Raw genomic sequence first — 22,809 nt, 5'->3', positions numbered from 1 at the left:
TACAATGTAATATACAATGCTCTACTGAGTTTAAAATGTGAAGTAAACAAATAGTTGAAGTCAGTATATAAAAGTTTTGATATTATGGTATGATTGGTGATGAGACAAATGTGTGTTTGAATTTTAAAAAATTATTTGTACTTGTTTAATTATGTGAAAATTAATAACTTACTGAGATCAGGATCTGAGTTTTATTGATTATTACATTATAGGTCTTTATACAATACTTGCAAAATAGTAGACACTTAAAATACGATGGTCCCCATCCTTTGTTTAGTATAATTTTCTTTTTTATACACAAGTAACACATTGCATTAGAAAATTACTTTGGGAGATACTACCTAGAAAACTGCATTTTAATTGAAACCTCTGCTTTTGAAAATATATAGTTCAAGACTTGTTCTAGAAGAATGTTCTCTCAGGCTGATTGTGAAGATTATGCTTAGAACAAAATTATATTCAGAGATAGCAAACTAAATCAAAATTTACAGGGTGATTTACATCTGTGAATTAAACATGAATTACAGTTAAATACATACATAATCTTGTTCTGTATAGCTAAGTTCCAATTTCATGAATATTACTAAAATAATGCTTTTAACATGCTATTTTTTACCATGAATATTATCTTTATTTATTTACTGTTGCTATTTTCAAACAAATTAGTAAATTATCAAATATATTTCTAGACAATAAATATGAAAGAGATTTCTTAATGAAATTGCACTTACTGTTCTGTGGCTATAGCCATGCTGTACCCATAGAGGCTGTGTACATCATACTGCTTCCCCCAGTGTTGCACAGAATCCATGCAAATTGTTTTAGAATACATGAGCTTGTCAAGAATATCTTAGAGAAATGATATAAGAAATATTATTTAAGAAATTATTTGCCATTTTAAACTTCACAACAAAAGACATTTTGCCATTTAAAATTTTGAAATCCATCAATGATGTGTTATGTACTACCATACTCAGTTAAAAAAAAAAACAAAAAACAGAAGATGACAATTTAAGCTAAATTCCAACTAAGTCTCTACCCTCCACTCCTGTTGATTAACCATTATATTTGCACTTACTTAATAAATACTCTGCTTCCTAACTTCAGTGATAAATAAATCCAAAGGGAAAATAATAGTCTTTACAGGTATATATGTGCAAATACACATTTGCATTGTACATCAAATAGCTATAAACCCATTTTAAAGCTTTATATAATAGTTTTCTTAAATATGATCTAAGTCTACACATGTATGCCTGTCACACAATTACAAACCATTCAAATATTTGTTTTTAAATTTTTATTGTGCTTTAATTTGCAGGCATATGTGGTATTATTGTCATGTTTCTTCAGATGTCCTTATAGAGACGTATTCCCCTTAGAACACTTCTTTATGGGTTTTGTGTGTATGTGTGTGTATTTTTTTTACCCACTTTAATGATGAAATACATGTTTTTTAGAATATATGGATTCTAACTATTCACATCAGGTACATTCTAATATTGTGTAAACTTACAGCAAAATGTTCATGAAAAAAATTGATCACTTAAATTATGATTTCAAACTTTTTTTGTTCCTTTTAATTATTTAATCATTGGCAAATTATCAGTGGTTAAAAATAAATTAATATGCTATGCCAAAATTTAAAATCATGCTCCTTTCCTTAGGCATATTTTGGCCTAAAGTAAAACAAACAAAAATATTGATTTCAAAGTCTCAAAATTATATCAAACTTTGTGATTTAGAAATATATGCTAGACTTTAGGAGTCAATGAGGGAAATTATTCTCAGTTAATGGTAAGTAGATAACCAGATGAAATTTACCAGGAGTGAAAGGTGGATAATTCAGTTTGTTGTCATTGCATCCTTTCTTTGAACCTTGAATAAAGCTAGAAACTTCATTCATGTCCTGAGTAGATATAAAATGAAGAACAGCAGATTTTAAGTAGTTACAAAATCACATGAACAGAAACTCTCCAGTTGTTTGCAAGTTTTTTTGTTTGTTTGTTTGTTTGTTTTGTCTAAGGCTAACATGACATTGTTTTAGTCTTAGAAGACAATATAAGCTACTGACCTAAACACAAACTTGGTTAACTATACTCACTACTTGATTCTACCTTGGGAATGGACAAGTCATTATATAAAAATAAATAATATTATTTGCTTTTTCATGAATGTAGAGCAAATAACAGAGATATTGTACATTCAGGGATTGTATACAATCAAATAAATGTATTTATTTTACTTAGTTGTACTTATACATATAAAACATTAATTATAAGTGTTAAGCAACTGTCTTTTCTAACTAGTTATACAAGTCTTCTCACTGTCAGTCTACCATTGTGCACATTTATTTATTCAACAAAGTTTGTTCATTTAGTCTGACATTTATCTAGTTTCAAGTTTCAAGTAATAATGTATATCATTACTTGAAACTTGAAACTAGATAAATGTAGGCTGACATTTATCTAGTTCAAGTTTCAAATAATGATGTACATTACTTGAAGCCAGGCACAGCACTCTGCCTAGACCACAAGTTCTATACTCACACGAGAGAATAAAAGCGAAAAAAGGCAAAGAGTAGTGTAGTATTTTAATGAAAATAGTTATGACCTGACTGAATCCCTGGAAGAGTCTCAGGGAACCTTAGGGCTGGGGGACCACAGTATGAGAACCAGTGACCTAAACATCTCTTGGGGACAGATTTGTGGGGTACTGTGTTTAGTGATTTTCTTGCCATGAAAACTTAGGCCCCACTCTTATCTTGCCACTTACTAGGTGACCATAACCATATAAGCAAAATCTTTGGACTAAAAAAGATAATGGATATAAAATAATACATCACATTATACATGCTCAAGAAATATGTATTTTTGTCTTTCTCTGTTAATTGCATCTAAGGATTTCTATAAATGTTTAAGCCGTTATTTCCAACACCTCTGTTGTCTTTGCTTTCACAAAAGAATCATGCCCAGTCAAGCCTCTTATAAATTTTGTTTTCCTCAGATGTATATTCTCTTTATTACTCTTCTGTTCTCCCATCCACACATGCTCAGATGGAATTAATGTGAGAAATAAAGGGTACTGAAAAGAATACATTTTTCATTGTGATACTAATTTTTAAAAATAAATGTTTCCATTTCCCAAATGTTTCCTTAATAGCCACAATGAAGCAAAGTTATGTAGTTATTCTAAAGTATACACTAGGGTTATTTTATTAAAATTACCTAGACTATTATATTCAATATTTTTCTATGACAATTTAGCTCACATAATTTTTCAAAGTGATTTTAATATTTAAACTTAATTTTTAAAAAAAAAAACGTGGGATCTAAATTAGAAATCTAGCAAATTATAAAACTATTTTAAAATTTGACATAAAAATAAACTTCCATCAGTTAAATCACAACACTTATTTTTACTGTATATTCATTCTATCAGAAAAAAAATAATCTGAAGGAAGGGAAAGGATTAAAGAAACAGTAGTAGGATCTGGCAATTATTCAGGCAAGAGGTTTCCACTGCTTATGCACAGTATGATTAATTCAGTGATATTTAGAAAGCTCTGCAATCATAGTAATTATCATATTTGTTTTGTTTTGTTTTTAAGTATTAGTCAAAATCCTTCTGCATTAACATCAGAATAACTTCTCTTCCTTTCTCCGATGCTCTTTCTCCTCCCATTCCCTCCCTCTCTTTGGATATAAATCAGGTATATCAACCTTAAAGGATGTTGGAAATGGAGTACTCTCTTTATCTAGCACAGTCAGATTCTCTTTCACTTTCTAAATTGTCATTTATACTCCTAACTCCGCTCTAATTGACTCAAATTGTTTCATAAGCGAGACAAAAAGGAATGAAGAGCTTTTAATTTAAATTAAATGATACAATTGAAATCAGAGCTAGACTGAAAACAAAACTCAAGAGCATAGTGCAATTATTTTGTTTCTACCAGCAGCTAGGTATTATAACTGTGATCTCACTAGTTTGTTTTTTTTGTTGTTTTGTTTTGTTTTTTGGTCAAATAACTAAAGCCTCTCTATCTTATTTATTACCATCATAGGAATTCTGAAGATTATGCTAACCTTTTATTCAATTTCATGTTGTCAGCAGAAAATATAAATTTGCTATCTTTTTTATTCCCCACAACCTGCCTCATATATTAATGATGCAAAATAAAGACTAGTCAACTAAACAATCGTTGGAATGAATGAATGAATGAATAAGTAAACAAACAAACAAACACATAGATAAATATGTAAATAAAATAATGACTGGATGCATAATAAGCACTTCAGGAAAATACAGATATTGTGTACACAAACACCCTGAGACAATATAGCTATTTCTTGGGTATCCATTATCACTCCTTCCAAATTTCTGTACAGTTATAACACCCTTGAAAAAAATACTTGATGTTTTCTTTTTCCATGCATGTTAATTTTTTTCTGTAATATAGAATTCCAGGATCACCAAGTAGTTTCATTCATGGGGTTATATTTTCCATAACAAACAAACAAAACAAAAAAAACACTGAATCACTGACTACCATATAGGATTATTCTGTAAAATAAACCTAGCAGCAGTCCATCCATACTTACAAATATAAAACTTTAAGGAAATTTTTAAACATTAGTGTTTTCATTTAATAAATGTATAGTAATCTAGGATTTGAGTTGTTATTGTTGTTGTTATTTATATTGAGATAAAACACTTGACATATTGCCCAGTGTGATTTGTTCTATTCTATAACTTAGAATAAGTTTCTGAAGAGTGGGGGTTTCTTCTGGTTCATGTTGCTGCAATTGCTTGACTACTGTAGACTTTAATAAACGTTTCTGGAGTTGCACTACTATAGGATTATCCTCAAATCCTGGTAAATGTTTTCCAAACAAATTATTAGTTATAAAGATATAACACCTTAGTAATAGAAATGAAATGTATTCTATGAATTTATTCTATTACTGAAAAGAAAAATCTCAATTTGCAGTTTTTAGTTTTTATTCTTGTCTAATCCATGAACATTACAGGTATGATATTTATACATTCCAGAAAAATATTACAAGAGATCTTAATTTTGTGTTCAGTACATTATACACATCAACTTAATAATTATTTAATTGAAAAAATAATTCTATTTTCAATGTTCAAAGTCACTAGTTTAAATAGCTACTTACAATCCAAAGTCCATCATATTTCACTTCTTTATGGAAAATGCTGCATTCATTTGCCCACCAATCAATGCAATTTGGATTAGTGAAATCTGGGTATACTGTCAATCCTGGCCATACCTAGAAGAACAGATCACTCACATATATACATAAACTGAAGATAGATAGATAGATAGATAGATAGATAGATAGATAGATAGATAGATAGATAGATAAGAATTCAAAATAATTGATTGGAGAATAATAATAAAAAATAGTAAAGTTATAATGTTATACTTCTTTAGGTATATACGATCCATGTACCATCTATGTTTACAATAATCTCAGGACTATTTTACAATGCATATAGGGGAGAGTAAAGTAAAGAAAGAAAGAGGAAGAACATGTAGCATTTATGAAGGGAAAAATAGAAAACCATGGGATGAGGCTGTTATATTGTCTTCAACTAAATTTATTTCTAGCATCTTAATAGGTTAGGTTAAAAAACAAGCATGTAATATATTTATTGTATGATAAAAGAAACTACATTGGTTAATTTCCAAAGGTAACTGCTTCCAAAATTTCAAGTGAAAAACTCCTTGCATATTTATTTTTTAATTTAACAAATGCAAACATGAAATTTATTATGTGCTGGGCACTGTTCCAAGCATTTTTATAACTATTAATTCATTTATTCTTCACTAGAACTTTAGGAGATAAGTACTATTTTTATCATCACTTTACATATGAGGTAGGTACTATAATCAAAACTATTTTACAAGTGAGAGAAGTGATAAACAGGAAAGTTAAATAACTTGTTCAAGGTCACAGCACTAATCAGTGGGAGAGAAGGAATCCAAACCCAGGCAATCTCATGTTGGAGTCTATTCTATTAAACACTACACATATTATGCTGCCTCTTTATGATTCATGCTTCTTCAAATTATTTTACTTACATGTTACTTAAAATAATGACATTAGTCAAGAGGAATTAAATTTCAGATAAATTGGGATAGATAATAGTTTCATATCCCAATTATGCATATTGGCCACCTGATCTTCCCATACCCAACAGAGCAGATCTTAGCAAAATGTATTCTTTGACTTATTAATTGGCTTTATGGAGAGGATAATCAGTTTTGTTTCCTGATGGAGCTCATAATTATTAGAATAACTTTCAACAGAAATTTTAACTTTGATAAGTGAGAAAAAAAAGTGCTGGTTAGGGTATTCGTCAGTATTTTAAATAACTCCATAATAAACATGTTTCCATAAATTCATACTTTTTCTTGTTTTATTCCTTTTGCTAAATTACAGAAGTGGAATTACCAAGTCAATGTATATAGACATTATCATTTTTGATATGTCTTACAAAATTGTCTCCAAAAGAATATTTACCTTGGTTAAAATTTTGCATTTGGAAGCTAGGTATCTGATTAACTTTGTGATATTAGGAAAGTTACTTCAACTCTCTGAAATTCACTTTTCACCTGTACATAAAAAATTTTAATCATATCTTTCTTAATATTTTATTATAAGGATTAAATTTAAACCATAAAACTTATTGCACAGGATAATGTACTCCATTTATATATGCATTATTGTACATAAAATTAGCATAACTTTGTAATAATCTAACTTATTTATCATATTTTCTTAGCTTTAATTTTAACTGTGTATAGCACTAAAAGGTTATCTGTATTCTTATAAAAACTGTTTTAGAGATACATGAACTATTTCTTCTGTCTGAAATTTCTCTACACAATTAAAATAGAAAATTCCAATTTGAAAGTGAATACACGCACTCAAAAACGTTATTGTAGCACAATAGACAATCTTATCAACACAACTTTAATAAGCACTATAATTTACCTCTCCAATAAGAGCTGTAGTTCCATCTGACTCATTTACCCACACATGTTGTGCATTTCCCCTGGTATAGGTTTCATATGCTGCTCCATTGGCACGATTACTTATGGCAATTCCAGGGTCCTAATAATAGAAGAATTAGGAAAGATCACCAAGAGCAAAGGTGCATTAGAGACCTAGACCAAGATCGTCCACATCCTCGTATTCCCAATTACTTTGTGCAAATATAAAAAGTTAAACAGTGAAAAAGGCTAATAGAAAAGAAAAAAAAAAAAGTTTCATTTGAAATATGGTGTTGGAGAAAAGATCTACAACCACCAGGCCTTCTAGAAAGATAAACAGGTGGGTTCCAGAGTAAATTCAGCCTGAACCACTGAAGGCAAAAATGACAGAACTGAAGCTGTCCTCCTACGGGCATAAAAGAAGCCACAGACATGAGTCTACAGGAGCTGATCAGGACTTGAGTCCAGGACATTGTGAAATCCCTCATTCTTAAGGTCACCAGGAGTCAGAGTTGACTGAATGGCATATAACTTACTTAATAGAAAGAAGAAGAAAAAAAAAAAAAAAAACATAGAAAAGCTATTAACTTATAGTCTAAGTATAAATAGTAAAATTTTTTTAATATATAATCAGTCATTACCAGGATGATGACATATTTCTGTCCATGATCATGCAAATCTTCAACAAATTCAGGGAGCCCTTTAAAGGCAACATTATCATAAGTAAAGTCTTTCTTGTCTTCCATATAGTCAATATCAGTGACCTGTGTATCCTAAAATGTAGCAGAATATATTTCAATAAGTAGTACTGAAATAACTCTAATAACTTCCACCTTTAAGTACAATGAATTTGTATTAAAAGATAATGATTTAAAAAATAAACTTAGATTCCTCTTATTTCACTAAATATGCAATGATACTATTTATAAAACTAGTTTTTCTAATTCTAAAGTACAAAACATTATATGAATACTGCCATTTATTTCAATGATGATAATTATATATTATGACATATGACACACATTGTACAGAAAACAAAATCCTACACGTTATGTAAAATATATTAAGTTTGTATTTATTGAAAAGTATATAAGCTCTAAAAATAATCTAAAAAACTAAATATGATTTTATTCAGTTAAACATGTATTCTGTCATAATGTAACTCATAATCAGTTCTCAAAATTTCATGTACATCTGGACATTCTGTATTGTTATAAAATGTACTTAATCATTAAAAAGCAGCATAATTATATATATATATATATATATATATATATGTGTGTGTGTGTGTATATATATGTGTGTGTATATATATGAATATGTGTATATATATTCCTGATGGTTTCCTACATTTATTATTATGCGACAATATTTAACTTGGTATACATTCCCACAAACACTTTACCCAACTTACAAATGGTATGCCAGCATCCCGATTTCTTTTTACCACTTCTTTTACTACATCAAGTGTCTTGTAATTCCAGCGACTCAGTTGGAATCCAAGACTCCAGTATGCTGGCATTGCTGGTCGTCCAACGAGCTTGAAGTAAATGCACATTTATTAAGTTTCAATACAGAACATTAAAAACTAATATTAATATGCTTCTTATTATATCTCTACCATTGATTTCAGTTTAATTATATATCTCAAACAAATATTTAGAGTTTTATCATTAGAAAATGTGTCCTGTGTATTCTGTTAGAATTCTGTTATTAAACACTAAGTTTATATTTTGTCATTCTTCTTTATTTTATGTTGAAGAATTAGAAAGTTATCCCTTAAGAAAGCAGCATTTGCAAAGGGATATATTACTTATCACGGAAAGTAAAAGAAGAGAATAAAAGAATAGCATCAAAGAAACGAGAAAAGGACAACTGTCCAACAATGCTTCCACTTCTGTAGCAACAAAATGAATGAACTGAATGACCATCATGCAAGAAAAAAGATATTTGAAAGTATACAATGTTGTAATAAAGTATACGTTCTACAAGGTTCCCACTCAGTAATTTTATAAGGTACTTATCACACGTAGGCCTTGACTTCTCTCCAAGGGGCCAAATGAAGCCCCTTCTCCTACTTCTCAGTGGCCGAAGCAGGCTCAGGGTAGGCCCGCAACACAGTACCAGAGTCTCATCCCAGCAAAGGACATGATTTTGCATTTTGCACATGGAAATATGTGTGCAACTGATATTAACTTTTTTCCCTAAAAGCTGAGTATTATGTTACATTAAGACAAATAATCTTATTTGGCATGATGGATATTCTTTAGTTTAGGCATATACCAAGAATGCCACAAAAATGTATACAAGTGGACACTTTGGTCAATGTTGCTTAAGCAGTAGTTTGCCGTAAAGTCAAACGTGACTTGTATTCATCTGTTGTTATCTGTATATATTGAGGATTACAATTTAAATAGTGTTTCAATTTCTTAAAATGTACATACATTTTTTGACACTGTGTGTGTGTGTATTCCATGTTTTTTCCATCATGTATGTTTAAAAACTACTATGCAATTTTTTTTAAATACTCACATTGGATTATTGTATTCTATTCAATTTAAGCATTAAATTTATTTTTAAAGATAACGTTAAATAAAACTTTTTTAAAAATCAGTGTTTTAAAACTCTTCATAAACATTTTAATGGTCTGTGAAATCCCTTTAAAAATTGGACATGTGATTGAAATTTCTTTGTAAGTGTATGTGTGTGTGGTATTATATGTGAGATAAGTTGTATTTCATAAAAGTTTATAAAATATTTATTATATATTATATTAATTTATATATTATTTATTTTACAATTCATATGTAGACATTTTCTTTAAAACTATCTGGATATTCAAATTAACTATGTTTTAAATTTTAACACATTGAGACCACTAATAGGTTAGTTTATACAGAGAGGACAATTTATTTTTCTTCAAACAAGAAACAAAATTTCTTTTGCCTACTCTCTACATAATTTGAGCCTAATTTAAATGTAGCAGTGATTAATAGTGCTATATTCTACACCAATGTTTTATGTTGTTGCTTATATTCAAATTTCTGGTAGTCTACCCATAAAATTGTGTAAGCTAAATAAAGTGTTACTATACTATATGAACGCTTTATTCACATGTCAGGTATGACTCATAATCAACTATTACCAATCACAGACTTTTCTCAGCATGTAACAGACAACTATCCCAACAAATATTTCACAAATACAATGTTAATTTTTTTCAAAAAATGAGTTGTCCTGTTTTGTTGTTAAAATAGCAAAGCATAAGTCTATATATAGGACAGCCTAGCAGTGGAGTTACAATTTCATATAGAGACTGTAAATTTTGTGTTCTTTTCTGAAATTTACATTTATAAACTTGGGAATTGTGAGACCGTGTAAATTATTCTATTGTGTACAACCCTAGCCACTCTCATTTTAGGCTTTTGGATCCTAATTAAAGATAGTTTTTCATAGTAATTACTTCTCCTTTGACATCATTTTAGGAAACGGAAATTACATGTCAAAATACATATCAATAGAACAAGATTTTAAAAATAGGCATCAGCTTAAATCTAATACCAACAAAAATGATTTATTTTTCAATGCTAGCACCAGGGATTATATATGCCAGCAGTTACAGGAGAACAATTATACGGAAAAACTTTCGGAATCAGGCTCAATGTAAGCCCTGGGTTCCTCTCCCCTCTAAGGTCCATTCTGTGTGCTCAGGTACACGAGGATGTTATTTAATAGGGAAGTGGAAGTCGCTTAAATAGTAACCTTAAGATGTTAGACTCCAGACTGTTTCAAAATCTGCCCTTCTTAGCCTGAGTGTCAGAACGATTTCCCCGGTGTTTGTTTACCTACTGTGCATTAGCAGTAAGTTCCACTAGCCTTCCTCAAAATTTGGTTGCCTCTAGGATTTTTATCATAGGGATATATGATATCTACATCCATTGCCTGTCTTCAGTATTGAATGTCAGATACTTTCTTATAAAGAAATCGAACTCCTGAACTCAACTGCCTAGACGCAAGAAACAATTTTATATCAGAAATATAGATATTTAAATAAGCATAGGCTTCACTGTACAGAAAAAACAAATAAAACCCGCTTACTCGTATCTTAAAAACGGTAAGGTTTAAAAATATATGTAGCGAGCAGGCCCCGGATATCTTAAATAAAATCATTTAAATATGCCGACATGTTAGATGAAACAAAGTTATGGGAGAAGAGAATTTTATAAAATAGATCTACAAAATATATTTTATAAAATACATTTGAAACACACCTCTTGATACTGTTGAACTACTTGTTCTGGTGTATCTCCTAAAAAGATGTAAAAGTCCAGAATGCCACCAGTAATTCTGTAAGTTACTATTGGAGTAGGCTGGATGAAAATTTCTACAAATAAAAATTGGGAAAGCATATGTGTATAGTAAAAAGATACATAGTGATAAAATAATTGCAGTATCTGTTTAAAGTACTTTGTATCAACCACATAATTTTACATTGTTTTTAAATAATTATGAGGAAATAAGATACTAAATATAGGAAGAATACAAGAGAAGAATAAAATGACAATATATATGAGGTTTATGACAAGATATCCCAGATTCTTTTTATGGATGTTGGCTATAGCTTCCCTGAAAATTGCATAGCAAGGGACAGAGGATAAATCATTTCACAACAAAAGTATTTATTTCTAAAATTGCATTTTAATTAGTTTAATAAAAGAGTCTTTGAAAGATCCTATTATCACATGTTAATTTCTGAGAAAAAAACATAAAATTTGATTTTTCTCTATGTAAAAATCTGATTTTTCTATATTTCTTTCTAAAGTAATCGCTTTGATACCATATAATATTATTGTTCTTGCTGAAATATTATTAACTCTGTGGATTTTGTTCTCACTGATTTTAAATAGGTATTGCACTCACATAAAAACAAACAAACAAACAAACAAAAAACCCATAGATTCTATATTACTTGAAATATTACAAACTAAAAAAAAAATTTCTTCATTCTTTCTATCCCCATATAGACCTTTCTTTTTTTTTATTTGTAGTAGCAATCTAAATTATTTTAACAAACAAGGCTGTGGGAATGGGAATACTCATTTGCATGGCTGTGTTTCAATGCTGCTCTGAAGGGAAAGAAAAGTGCCTGAATATCACAACATAGTCTACTCTCCCCAAAACAGACCGATGATATGCAAAAATCCATTGTCTCACTAACTATACAATAAAACCTGCTTATAATAATTTCACATACTAAATCACTAACAATGATACACAATGTCTATGATTGGAATAAAAAGAGTAATTATAACATTTCAAGATAAATCTTACTTAAATATATTATTAAATAAATTACTCTTACCCATTGCATTGCTGTTCATTAAGAAGACACCAAATGACTTTCCAGAAGTATCTTCAATGCCCATGAAAAACGTTTGATGGCCATATAAATTATTATTATTCTATAAGGCAAACATTAGAAAATTAAATTTTTAAGTCTATTTAAAATAAAAATATTATATGTTTAAATTATACTTTACAAATTCCAATTGTGTCTGTAATTTACCTCTTACATCTCTATACTAATTTTCTCATACGAAACAGTGTAGCAGAAAAATCTAACATTTTAACTGTAATATAGTAAGATATAAAATCTATACATTATACTATTAGTAGATTACTTACTTGTGCTTATGTTTTATTATGATTAAATTAGTTTTAATAAGCTATTCATAATATGGTAATGGCATATTTAGCCACTCTGCTCCATGTCTACCCAAGGCACTGTAGGGAAATCCCAGTGATGTCCACCCTCACAGAACTTTTGCATATCATTTGTTGAGAGCTGATGAGTAGATGAAATGGTGAGACAAACTGGAAATACACTTATAAGGTAAAAGAAATAAGACTTCTTCCTGATTGGATATGGAGGTTCAAAGGAAAGAATGTGTGGAAAATAGCTATGAAGTTCTCAGCCTGGTAATAATTAGGTGTTAATTACAGATAGTGATGTTGTAATAAACAGCATCAAAGATTGGGAGAATTTATTAGTGGCTCTGTACCAAATGAGTTCTTTTAAAACCAACTCTGGGATGGCTGGTTAGCTCAGTTGGTTAGAGAGTGGTGCTTGTAGCACCATGGTTGCTGATTTGATCCCCACATGGTCCACTGCAAACTGTACCCTTCTTAAAATAAATAAGTAAATAAATAAATAAATAAATACATACATACATACATACATACATACATACATACATAAATATAAGATCAACTCACTTATTCATTTTTGGGAATGAAACAGTTAGCATTGACATTTTTTAAATCACTAGCATTTAAGTCAAAGCAATCATGAGTTAATAAAAAATAAATTTTTAAATGGTATCGTCTTTGTCCTGAAGGATCTCATATTCCAGAAGTATTGACAAATGCATACACAAATCACACTGCGATGACTTTCATGCTAAAATATGGATAAATGGTTAGACAGTAAATACTAATTCTACATGAGAGAGTTTGAGAGTTCTTAGGAGGTGAAACCTCAAATGAATACTCAGTGACATTGTCTAAGTGATAAAGAACTTCAGTGTTTAGCACTTACAAAGAGAACCAACCCTTTGTGCAAATATGTGAACTTATAGAAGATTATCATATGTTATGGAAGAGAAAGAAATGTGCATAGATGCCTGATATGATGTCTCATAGATAGGCAGATACCATATCACACAAAGACATGTATGACATGGTAAGAGTTTTGACTTATTCTAATACAATGACTAGTTATGGATAGGTTGAAGTATAAGAGTAGAAGAAAAGGAAATAAAACATAAAAATCAAAATCAAAAGAAAATATTCATTAACTGGTAACATCTACTGAAACATTCATAAAATTCATTGGTCACTTACTGAGCTAATTTAGGACTTTGCTATCAATCCTCACCCCTACAGTAAATAAGCTTCTGGATTAGGTATTACGGGAAGGTTGCAAATAGGCTAAAATTACCAATTGCTCCAACATAATGGTTTTATTTATAACAAGAAATACAGTTCCTTACGTCACCAGGAAGTTGGTCCCGGGTAAAAATTGGCCACGTTTTCCAATATAAATCATGACGAAATCTCTTATGAATATGTTCCCCAAGACCATAAATATACTCAGTGGAAAGTCTGGCTGAGATCTGTAAATACTGATCAGAGTACACCAGGGGACCGATACTGGTGTCAAACCTGTATCATGAAAGAAATAAACAAATGATCTAGCAATATATAAAATATTCTATTACATAAGAGTCTATGCTGTCATCCAGAATAGCTCATTTTAAATGTTAATCTTTAGCTGCGATCACTTCTTAGGAACACATGAATTACACCATCACAAGAACTTGTTAATTCCATCAACAAAATCTGCTTCATCATCACCAATATAATCCTTAACATGCACATTCTCTCATTAATCTTCATCACAATCCTAAAGCATAACTACTTTTATCAATCCCATTTCACAAATGACACAAATTGGGAAAATCAATTCATGTTTTCGAAGCTGACAAACTGGTAGGCAGCAGAGCTAGATTTCAAACCCAGTTCTGCCTTGCTCCAGCGACAGGGTTTTAAAATACAGTATTATACTGGCTTCCACATCTCTAACATATGTACTAAAATTAAGTTCAAAATCATTTTCCCAAAAAGAAAAAGTTTATATATATTTTATGCATATCAAATATATGCATATATTATACTATGTGAAATGTTAAATAACATCTAATAGTTTTGTGATTTAATATAGTCAATTGCAAATTATGAAAATATATTTAAGAAAATTCATTGCTGAGGTTTGCTCTTGACAACTGATAAGTTAACCTCTCTCGGAGATGCAAGATAATTTATATTAAAAATACTAAATTCCTTTCCACAAATATTTCTTATAATACATTCATAGTGAAAGCATTCAAGGCTATATTTAATTTAACACACACAAATAAGGAAAGTCCTTTAACATTACTTTGAAAATTATCTCCTCTCTGAATAATAACTATCTGATCCTACAAATTGATCCTACTGTACATGATAAATAATTGGGAAAGGACACAATAGGTGTTCTAGGTGCACAAAAATATAGGAAAGGCTAAAATTGTATCAGTGACGCTCTCCACTTTCAGCTTTAGTTGGCCACGATGTCCATTATTTTCCTTAACATTCTTGCACCTTTCATCCACAGGAAATAAAACCCCTTTACCATTATATCTTTACAAAGATGTCCACCTGCCCTCTATGGGGGAGAAAGTTATTTTCTGAAAATGGCTTAAAATTAAGATTCTTCTAATTAAATGATAATAGAATAAAATCAAATAGCTATTTAAACTTACATAAATGTAAAGTAAGATAATTACTTACAAAGTTATCTTATTGCTTTTTCTAATAACTTTGAGGCTAAATGGATTTTCTGTAACTTGCACATCATACAGTGTATCAGAAGCTGTGGGACCATTAAATTCTTTTACAAACTGATGAGGAACTTCGTATCTTCTATTGTTTGGATCAGTGATCTGCAAAGATTTAAACAAATTGGCATACACTTGATTCAAAACTGTTATTTAATTGTCCAATTCTGAATTAAGTATTAAATGCAAGTTCCTAATAGCAAGTAATACATTTAATAATTTTATAGATAAGTTATTAATCTAGTCATAAACTTAATTTTAATACATTAAATAGCTGTGCACAGAATTAACTGTATAAATTGTTAAGGAATAAATAGAATTAGTTGGTTATACAGGACTGTATAAATATTTTTATTGACTGATGTAAAAAAATAATGATAAAATTACAAAATATTGATTCTTGAACACTAGGTTTTTGTGAATTTAATTATCCTTGCTGCTTTTCAGTGTTCACTGCCTTAGAAGTTCCACAAAAATTTTCAATTCTATTTTAATTAAAATCTTTTAATTCCTGTGAAATTGTCACTAAAAACATAATGTACGAAGAATACGGTGTTGTTTTCACTTCCACATCCAAAAGACCATACTAGTAAACTACTTGTAACAAAACCCCACAGAAATTAGTTTGTTTAAAATCGCGAGTATAAGTGATACTAATGAAAAGAACTGGTGAATGTCACATTTATACAGCACAACTAACACTTCTCAAATTAAATTCTAAACTAATCCTTAACCATAGTCTGTAGCTGAAATAATAAAAATTACTAAAGTTTATTGAGTGTTTATTCTTCTCATGATACTGTATCAAATGTTTTATATTGAACTTATTATTCAATTCTCCTAAAATAACAGCCAGATAAATTATTTCATACATATGAGTAAACAGGTTCAGAGAAGTCGAGTAACGAGTCGTTAGTCCTTTGCTTTGGAATAAGTATTTCTTGAGAAAGAAAATGTCTAGGTAGGGTGAAAGGTGTGCTCATAAAGTGCCTTTTATTATTAAGTGTTTTATAGAAATCTCAAAAAACAAACCTTGAACCGCAAACGATTGGGTGTCTGATTTTGAGTTGTGAAGAGAACAGTGTTAATGTCATTTCCAAATAGAGTAGGTGAAGGTATCCTGTTTAGTTTGGCTTCAAGTCCTTAAAGAAAGGGAAAAAATTATATTAGTGATGCCTTTATTTATAAATATTAATAATTATTAAATATATTTCTTAATTTTATAATTTTATTGCCTTTATCACATATAATGGCCTTTTTGATTTGGAAGATACAATCATGAAAAAATAAGTCCTTAATATAAACAATCTGAATATTTTTGTATACATACTTTCCATTTGATTCTATTTAAGATATTTTTAAAAGAAAAATTTAACACATGATTCTTTCATTCTATTTAAATATATTATATTGGATCACCACAACAGAACAATTCTCACCAGTATTTTTTACTGTAATTTTCTCAGCATTATAGCCATGGTTATCTACGAAGAAGCACCAAGGAATACCAGAGTTATTCCATGGCCTCCAGCAGCAACCTCGCATTGCACAGATGGCCTGATAAAACATTTAAAAAGGAATCATATGATTAATACTATTATCATATGTGTCAGTCTCTACTTTTTAAACATTCATGCATTCGAACATCTATTTTAATTTTTAAAAATAAGATTATTTCTTCATGTACATAATATGTTAAAATATCACTTATTTCACTTAGGATAAATAGATATTTGATGGATTGAATTAATTACACCCTATCAAAGACTGATGCTCTGAATTGTGATTTATCAAATTCACATACCAGTGTACATTATTGTAAGCTCATGTATTTTAAAAATTCCTGCCCTCTGGGTAATTATAATCTATTCTGTTGTCATACAGTCAATACAAAAGAAACTGAAATATTTATGTGTACAAATTATGTATCAAGAATTGAAATATTTATGTGTACAAATTATGTATCAAGCTGCACATGAGGCTATAAAGGAGAATATATGGCCCTACATAAACTGTTTAAAGTATTTATTTCCAGCTAATTATTAGTTCAATATATACTTATTTAAACTAGTGTATGTGCCAGTTGTTCCAACCAGTTGCTGCCATTTCATGCAATGAATGAAGCAAAAGACTGAATTGTCAGTAATTTTATGATCCATATGGAAAGATTGTGTGAAATAGAAGACAAATTGTATACGGTTATATAAAAAGTTGAGCCATATTATGACGTTATGTGTTAACATGGGTGTAATTAAAAATCTACTTAATATTTACACTTAATACTGCGACCACTTCCTACTTTGAAAACCTATAGTTTTTATTTTAATGGCTATTTGCCTTGGAAAAAAAGTGACAACCTCCACTTTTAGTAGCTGACTTATACATGTTAACATCTCTCCTATTTAATATCAAATTAAAATGGCATCAGATACACATGCATGTGTGCGTGTGAACACACACACACAAACATATTTTCTGAATGGAAATATAATTAAACCTGACCTTTTGGAATCTAAAGTATTTGTGACTTTTAGTCAGGTAATTTTATCTCTAATTATATAACTTATAGAAATATTCCCAGCAATACAAAGAGATAATTGTATAAAAATTGTCATTCACAATAGTCTTTATATTTTTTAGTGTTGGTACAAAATGAGAGGTAGAATTAGACATAGATACACTGATTTGTAAAGGTGTAAAAGTGCTAAGTTTTAAAAACCAGAGATAAGCAAATTATAATCCTACCTTGCTAAAATTATATATATGTAGTATATATATATACATGTACATATATATACTACTACATACATTTATATATATACATATATATAATACATATATATACTACTACATATATTTAATCATATACATGAATATATACATATATATGTATAATTTTAGCAAGGTATGATTATAATGTATATTGTATACATATATGTAAGTAGTAAAATGGAGTTACAGGAAATTCCTCCAAACATACTGTACTAGTTTCCTACAGCTCTCATGACAGCTGTGAACAGAATGGTTTGAGTCAACACAAATTTATTCCCTCACAGTTCTGCAATCTAGAAGTCCTAATTCAAGGGGTTTGCACAACTGTGCTCTCTCTGAGGCTCTAGTGAAGGTTTCTTCCTTGTCTGTTCCTAGTTTCTGATGGCTACTGGCAATCCTGAGCAGTCCTTGATTTGAACATACATTATTCCAATCTCTACCTCCATCTTCACATGGCCTTCTTCCCTGTGGTTCTCTGTGTGTCATCCCTCCTATTATAAGGACACCAGCCATTGGATTTAGGGCCCACCCTAATCAGTATGACCTCATTTAACTAATTACATATGCAAAGACCCTATTTCTAAATAAGATCCCATTTGAGACTCCAAGTAGACGTAAATTTCTGTAGGACACCATTCAAACATGCATACATACATACATACATACATAAACAAATAAATATATATATGTATTTAATGTATATCCCCATTGTTTATATTCATATATTAATAATTTTGGTTTATTTCAACTTTATTTCAACTTCTTGTTTCAAGTGGTTAAATTATAAAAAAATAATTTTCAAAAATAATCTGCATTACTTTATTTTTTTTATAGATACTTCTTAATGCTATCATTTCAAATACTCAAATGAAGTATAGATATTCTCTCTCAAATGTTCTATATTGTCATGGGTTATACTTTTTATTTTTTTTCAGAAGTCAATATTTTGAGGATAAAATTTTAGGAAGGTTTATAAAATTAACAAGAGCTTGTCAAGTATGGAAAATATTAACTTTTTAATTTCAATTGAACATAGATACAGAAAAGCAAGTTCAATAATTTTTATTATGTTTTATCTGTTTATACAGAACTATAATAAGAAGAAATGCAGACTACTTGATGGTTGCATCTTTAAAAATATGGACCTGATCTAATATTGAGCAATTATATTAATATAATTATATATAATTAATATAATATATATGTAATATATAATATATATATATAATTATAATTATATATATAATTATTATTATATATATATATATATGTTCATAAAAGAAAGAAAAAATTAGACTTGATGCAGACCTGTGTTGGAAATTGTTCTGGAATGCAGTTTATTCTCTCATTGATAGGATCATTTAGCTCACTCGGACATTTTCCTGAACCAGGATACACAGTGGTTGTACGAGTAGTAGTTGGAGTTGGAGTAGAATCATTACTTTCTAGAAAAGAAAAAAGTCGATGACATATACATGGTACCAAATTATCTTTTTTGTATTTTTCAAGTAATGAATATTTTACATTAAAATAATACATGAACTTATATATATAATGAAAATAAAAATAAATTTGGCATTAAAATAGAATGCACAAATTCAAATCCTAGTCCACAAAAGGAAAAGATTTGAATGATATTTAAAAATTGATTATGCAGAGCCCTGTTGACTCTTTCTTCAGAAAAACAAAATATAATCACAGAAAACCTTGAGGTATATTCCAAAGGTAACAAAATGTACATTCCCACCATACTTACAATTTGTGTTTATAGATGAAGAAAGAAGATGAAGAAACATGGATGGAAAAAGAATGAAAGGAGAACATAGAAGTGTAAAGAAGAGCAAACAGGGAATAAAAGAAAAGTAAGTCCTAACTCTATATAATAAAGAGTAACTTTCTAGCAATCAGATATGGATAAGATAAAATTGATTGCTTCACAATGTAGTGAGCTTTTGGTTTCCTGGAAAAAGGTAAAACAAAAGACTAACAACTGTAGAAAATCCTAACTGTGGTAGTCAAGAGAGATTGATGAAAAAAAGAGAAAGTAGATTAGGTGAACCAGAGTAGTATGCATGGACTCTAAATTAGGACAGAATAATTTAGAAAAAAAGATAACCACCGCAAGTCTTGTTTCACCTCCCAGCTCCCTCCTTTTTTTCTCATACAGCCTCTTTCTTTAAAAAAAAAAAAAGAAAAGAAAAGAGAAGAAAAGAAACTTGAGCCTAAAACAAAGAGGTTATTCCCCCAAACCCAGCCCACTGAACCATCTCCCCCCACCCCCAACCCCTCAGTTTTGCAAGTTTCTGAAGGCCAGAGCTAAAACTTAGGTCTTCCTACTAATTAGAAGAACCTCACTAGTAACAGTAAGTTTATTCCACCTTCCATTAACAGCTTGATCCTTTTGTCTCTTTGCTATTTCTCAAGAAGCATAATGTGAGGAAGACAATTTTTGCCAAAGCACATAAATTCTTAATTACAAAGGCTCTTCATTGAAACCACTAGAATATTATGGATAAAAACTGTTTTGAGTAATTATGAAACTTACCCAAGATCTTTCTTCATATTTCATCTCATATAGATTACTTTTCCAAATCCATAACTATCTTGGCCTAAACTTTATCTTAACTTCACTCTAATGTTTAAGTATTTTTAACATTACTTACCATCAACAGCAGGTGTCCTAGTCGCTAAAACAGCAACTAGGGCAATAGCTATTATAGTAACTATAGAAAAGAGGACAATCAGGGAGATTTCTAATCCACTAAATTTCCTCCTTGCCATCTAAAGAAAGAAAGAAAGAAATATATGGTTGAAATGTAAATATATATAGGGACAAAAAGCCACCATCATTATCATAAAATTCATTCCTTTATTTTTAACTAAGCACAACACATGCAGTATGACACAAGCAACACAATACAAGAGCTGCAAACAGCTTATGCTAAGTGAAATAAATCAGAGAGAAAAAGTCGAGAACCATGACTTCCTTCATTGTAGGATATAAAACTGAAAGCAACAAAGAAAAACAAACAAACAAACAAACAAAAAACGCATACACAAAGACAGTAGTGGTTACCAAAGGGTAAGAGGGATGGGGGGGAAGGAGAAGGGGAAACGGTGTCAAATATATGGTGATGGGAGAAGAACTGACTCTGGGTGGTGAACAGACAATGCAAAATATAGATGATGTATTATAGAATTGTATATGTGAAACTTATTTAATTTTATTAATCAGTATCACCCTAATAAATTTAATAAGCAATTAAAATAAAGAAATAAATATATAATACAAAATAATATACATTGGAACAATGCAAACAACACATTCAATTTTAAATAAAAGGAGTGGATTCAGAATCTGCATTATTGTAGTACAAAGATGGAAACATAAAGAAAATAAAAGATCTCCAAGCAGATGTGTCTTGCTCTCTCATTTTGGAGCATTTTTCAAGGCAAACAAACCTCACATTAGCACTATGTTTCTTAATTCTCACATATACCCATTATATAAAGGAGATGCTGTTATTCACATTTTACTCATTAGGAACTTTAAACTTAGAGAAAATAAGTAATTATTCTCAAAGTCAGACAATCCAGTTCTCCCTACTCTAACTATTGTCTCCCGATTTCCAACAGTTTTCTTATAACAAAACTGTGGAATGATTATAAATATAAATATGTATGAAAACATGGAAATATAAATATGTGAAAGTGTAAATATAAAATATTGCAAAAAATAATATGTATTATGTGTATATATGCTGTATATACTTAGGAAGCTTTAAAAAAAATTCAAACTATATGATCTTCAAGTTCCTTCCGCAAATACCAAATAAAATATACCAAACTCTGATATCAAAAAAACATATATTTATTTTAAGATAAGATTATGCATTTGAGTTAGCATACAGAGGGTATCTAAATGTAGATTTGGAAGAGTCTTTTCTAGTAACGGTCTTTAAATTTATTTGTTTAATTTAGCTTTGACCATATACATCTCTCATCTTTTCTAGTCTTCAAGTTTTTATGGCACTTCTGTGTTCTATGATTTTTATATAAATCTTAATTCAGAGATATACACCCAGATAGGAATTTAGAATACCCATGGTAAATGCTTTAATAAATACCTGGTTTAAAAAATCAAAATAAATTTTGTCCTCTCACAGTAGTCCCTCCTCCTGTAATTTTCTATCAGTTCAAATATTAAGTTGCCCCACTCTAAAAACTTATTTTCCCTCTTCCATATCTCCGTTCCACATTCAATTATTCAATTAGTCCTGCTGAATTTACCTCCAAAATATTTCAGAATTATACCATCATCCTATGCCCATAACTACAACTTCCTTTTTGGGTAACATGTCCTCTTAGAACATGCCATTTAATCTTCTTTCAATCGTTCCATAGCTGCTCTTCCAGGTTAGTTCCAATTTACACCCATTTCCAATGTCATGTCCTTTGTGAGCCCTTTCCTACTCTTAAATACAAAGTAAATGTATACTTTTTCCATTTTACCATGGCACAAAGCATATCTATTACAATTATTATGCATATGATAATTTCCTCTGTTGGATTGTTGTA

At 29.8% G+C, this 22,809-nt stretch overlaps 1 protein-coding gene across 1 annotated transcript in view; it reads right to left on the bottom strand.

Annotated features, from left to right (window-relative positions):
* SI (sucrase-isomaltase) overlaps positions 1–21,012 on the bottom strand; it is a gene marked incomplete at both ends in the record, with an annotated part of 83,579 nt that extends 62,567 nt beyond the window's left edge. The window contains 14 exons of the mRNA XM_081077091.1: positions 732–849; positions 1,825–1,909; positions 5,178–5,291; positions 7,023–7,142; positions 7,663–7,794; positions 8,436–8,561; positions 11,293–11,405; positions 12,384–12,483; positions 14,074–14,245; positions 15,413–15,564; positions 16,492–16,601; positions 16,899–17,016; positions 19,540–19,676; positions 20,895–21,012. Of these exons, the coding sequence (XP_080933217.1) occupies positions 732–849; positions 1,825–1,909; positions 5,178–5,291; positions 7,023–7,142; positions 7,663–7,794; positions 8,436–8,561; positions 11,293–11,405; positions 12,384–12,483; positions 14,074–14,245; positions 15,413–15,564; positions 16,492–16,601; positions 16,899–17,016; positions 19,540–19,676; positions 20,895–21,012 (1,715 nt within the window). The remainder of the gene's footprint in view (positions 1–731; positions 850–1,824; positions 1,910–5,177; positions 5,292–7,022; positions 7,143–7,662; positions 7,795–8,435; positions 8,562–11,292; positions 11,406–12,383; positions 12,484–14,073; positions 14,246–15,412; positions 15,565–16,491; positions 16,602–16,898; positions 17,017–19,539; positions 19,677–20,894) is intronic.
* Between the last annotated feature and the right edge of the window lie 1,797 nt (positions 21,013–22,809).

Source organism: Rhinolophus hipposideros (genome assembly GCF_964194185.1).
Source record: "Rhinolophus hipposideros genome assembly, chromosome: 2".
Taxonomy (NCBI): domain Eukaryota; kingdom Metazoa; phylum Chordata; class Mammalia; order Chiroptera; family Rhinolophidae; genus Rhinolophus; species Rhinolophus hipposideros.
Note: the sequence above shows the minus strand (reverse complement) of the source record. Positions and strands in the feature narration are given on the sequence as shown.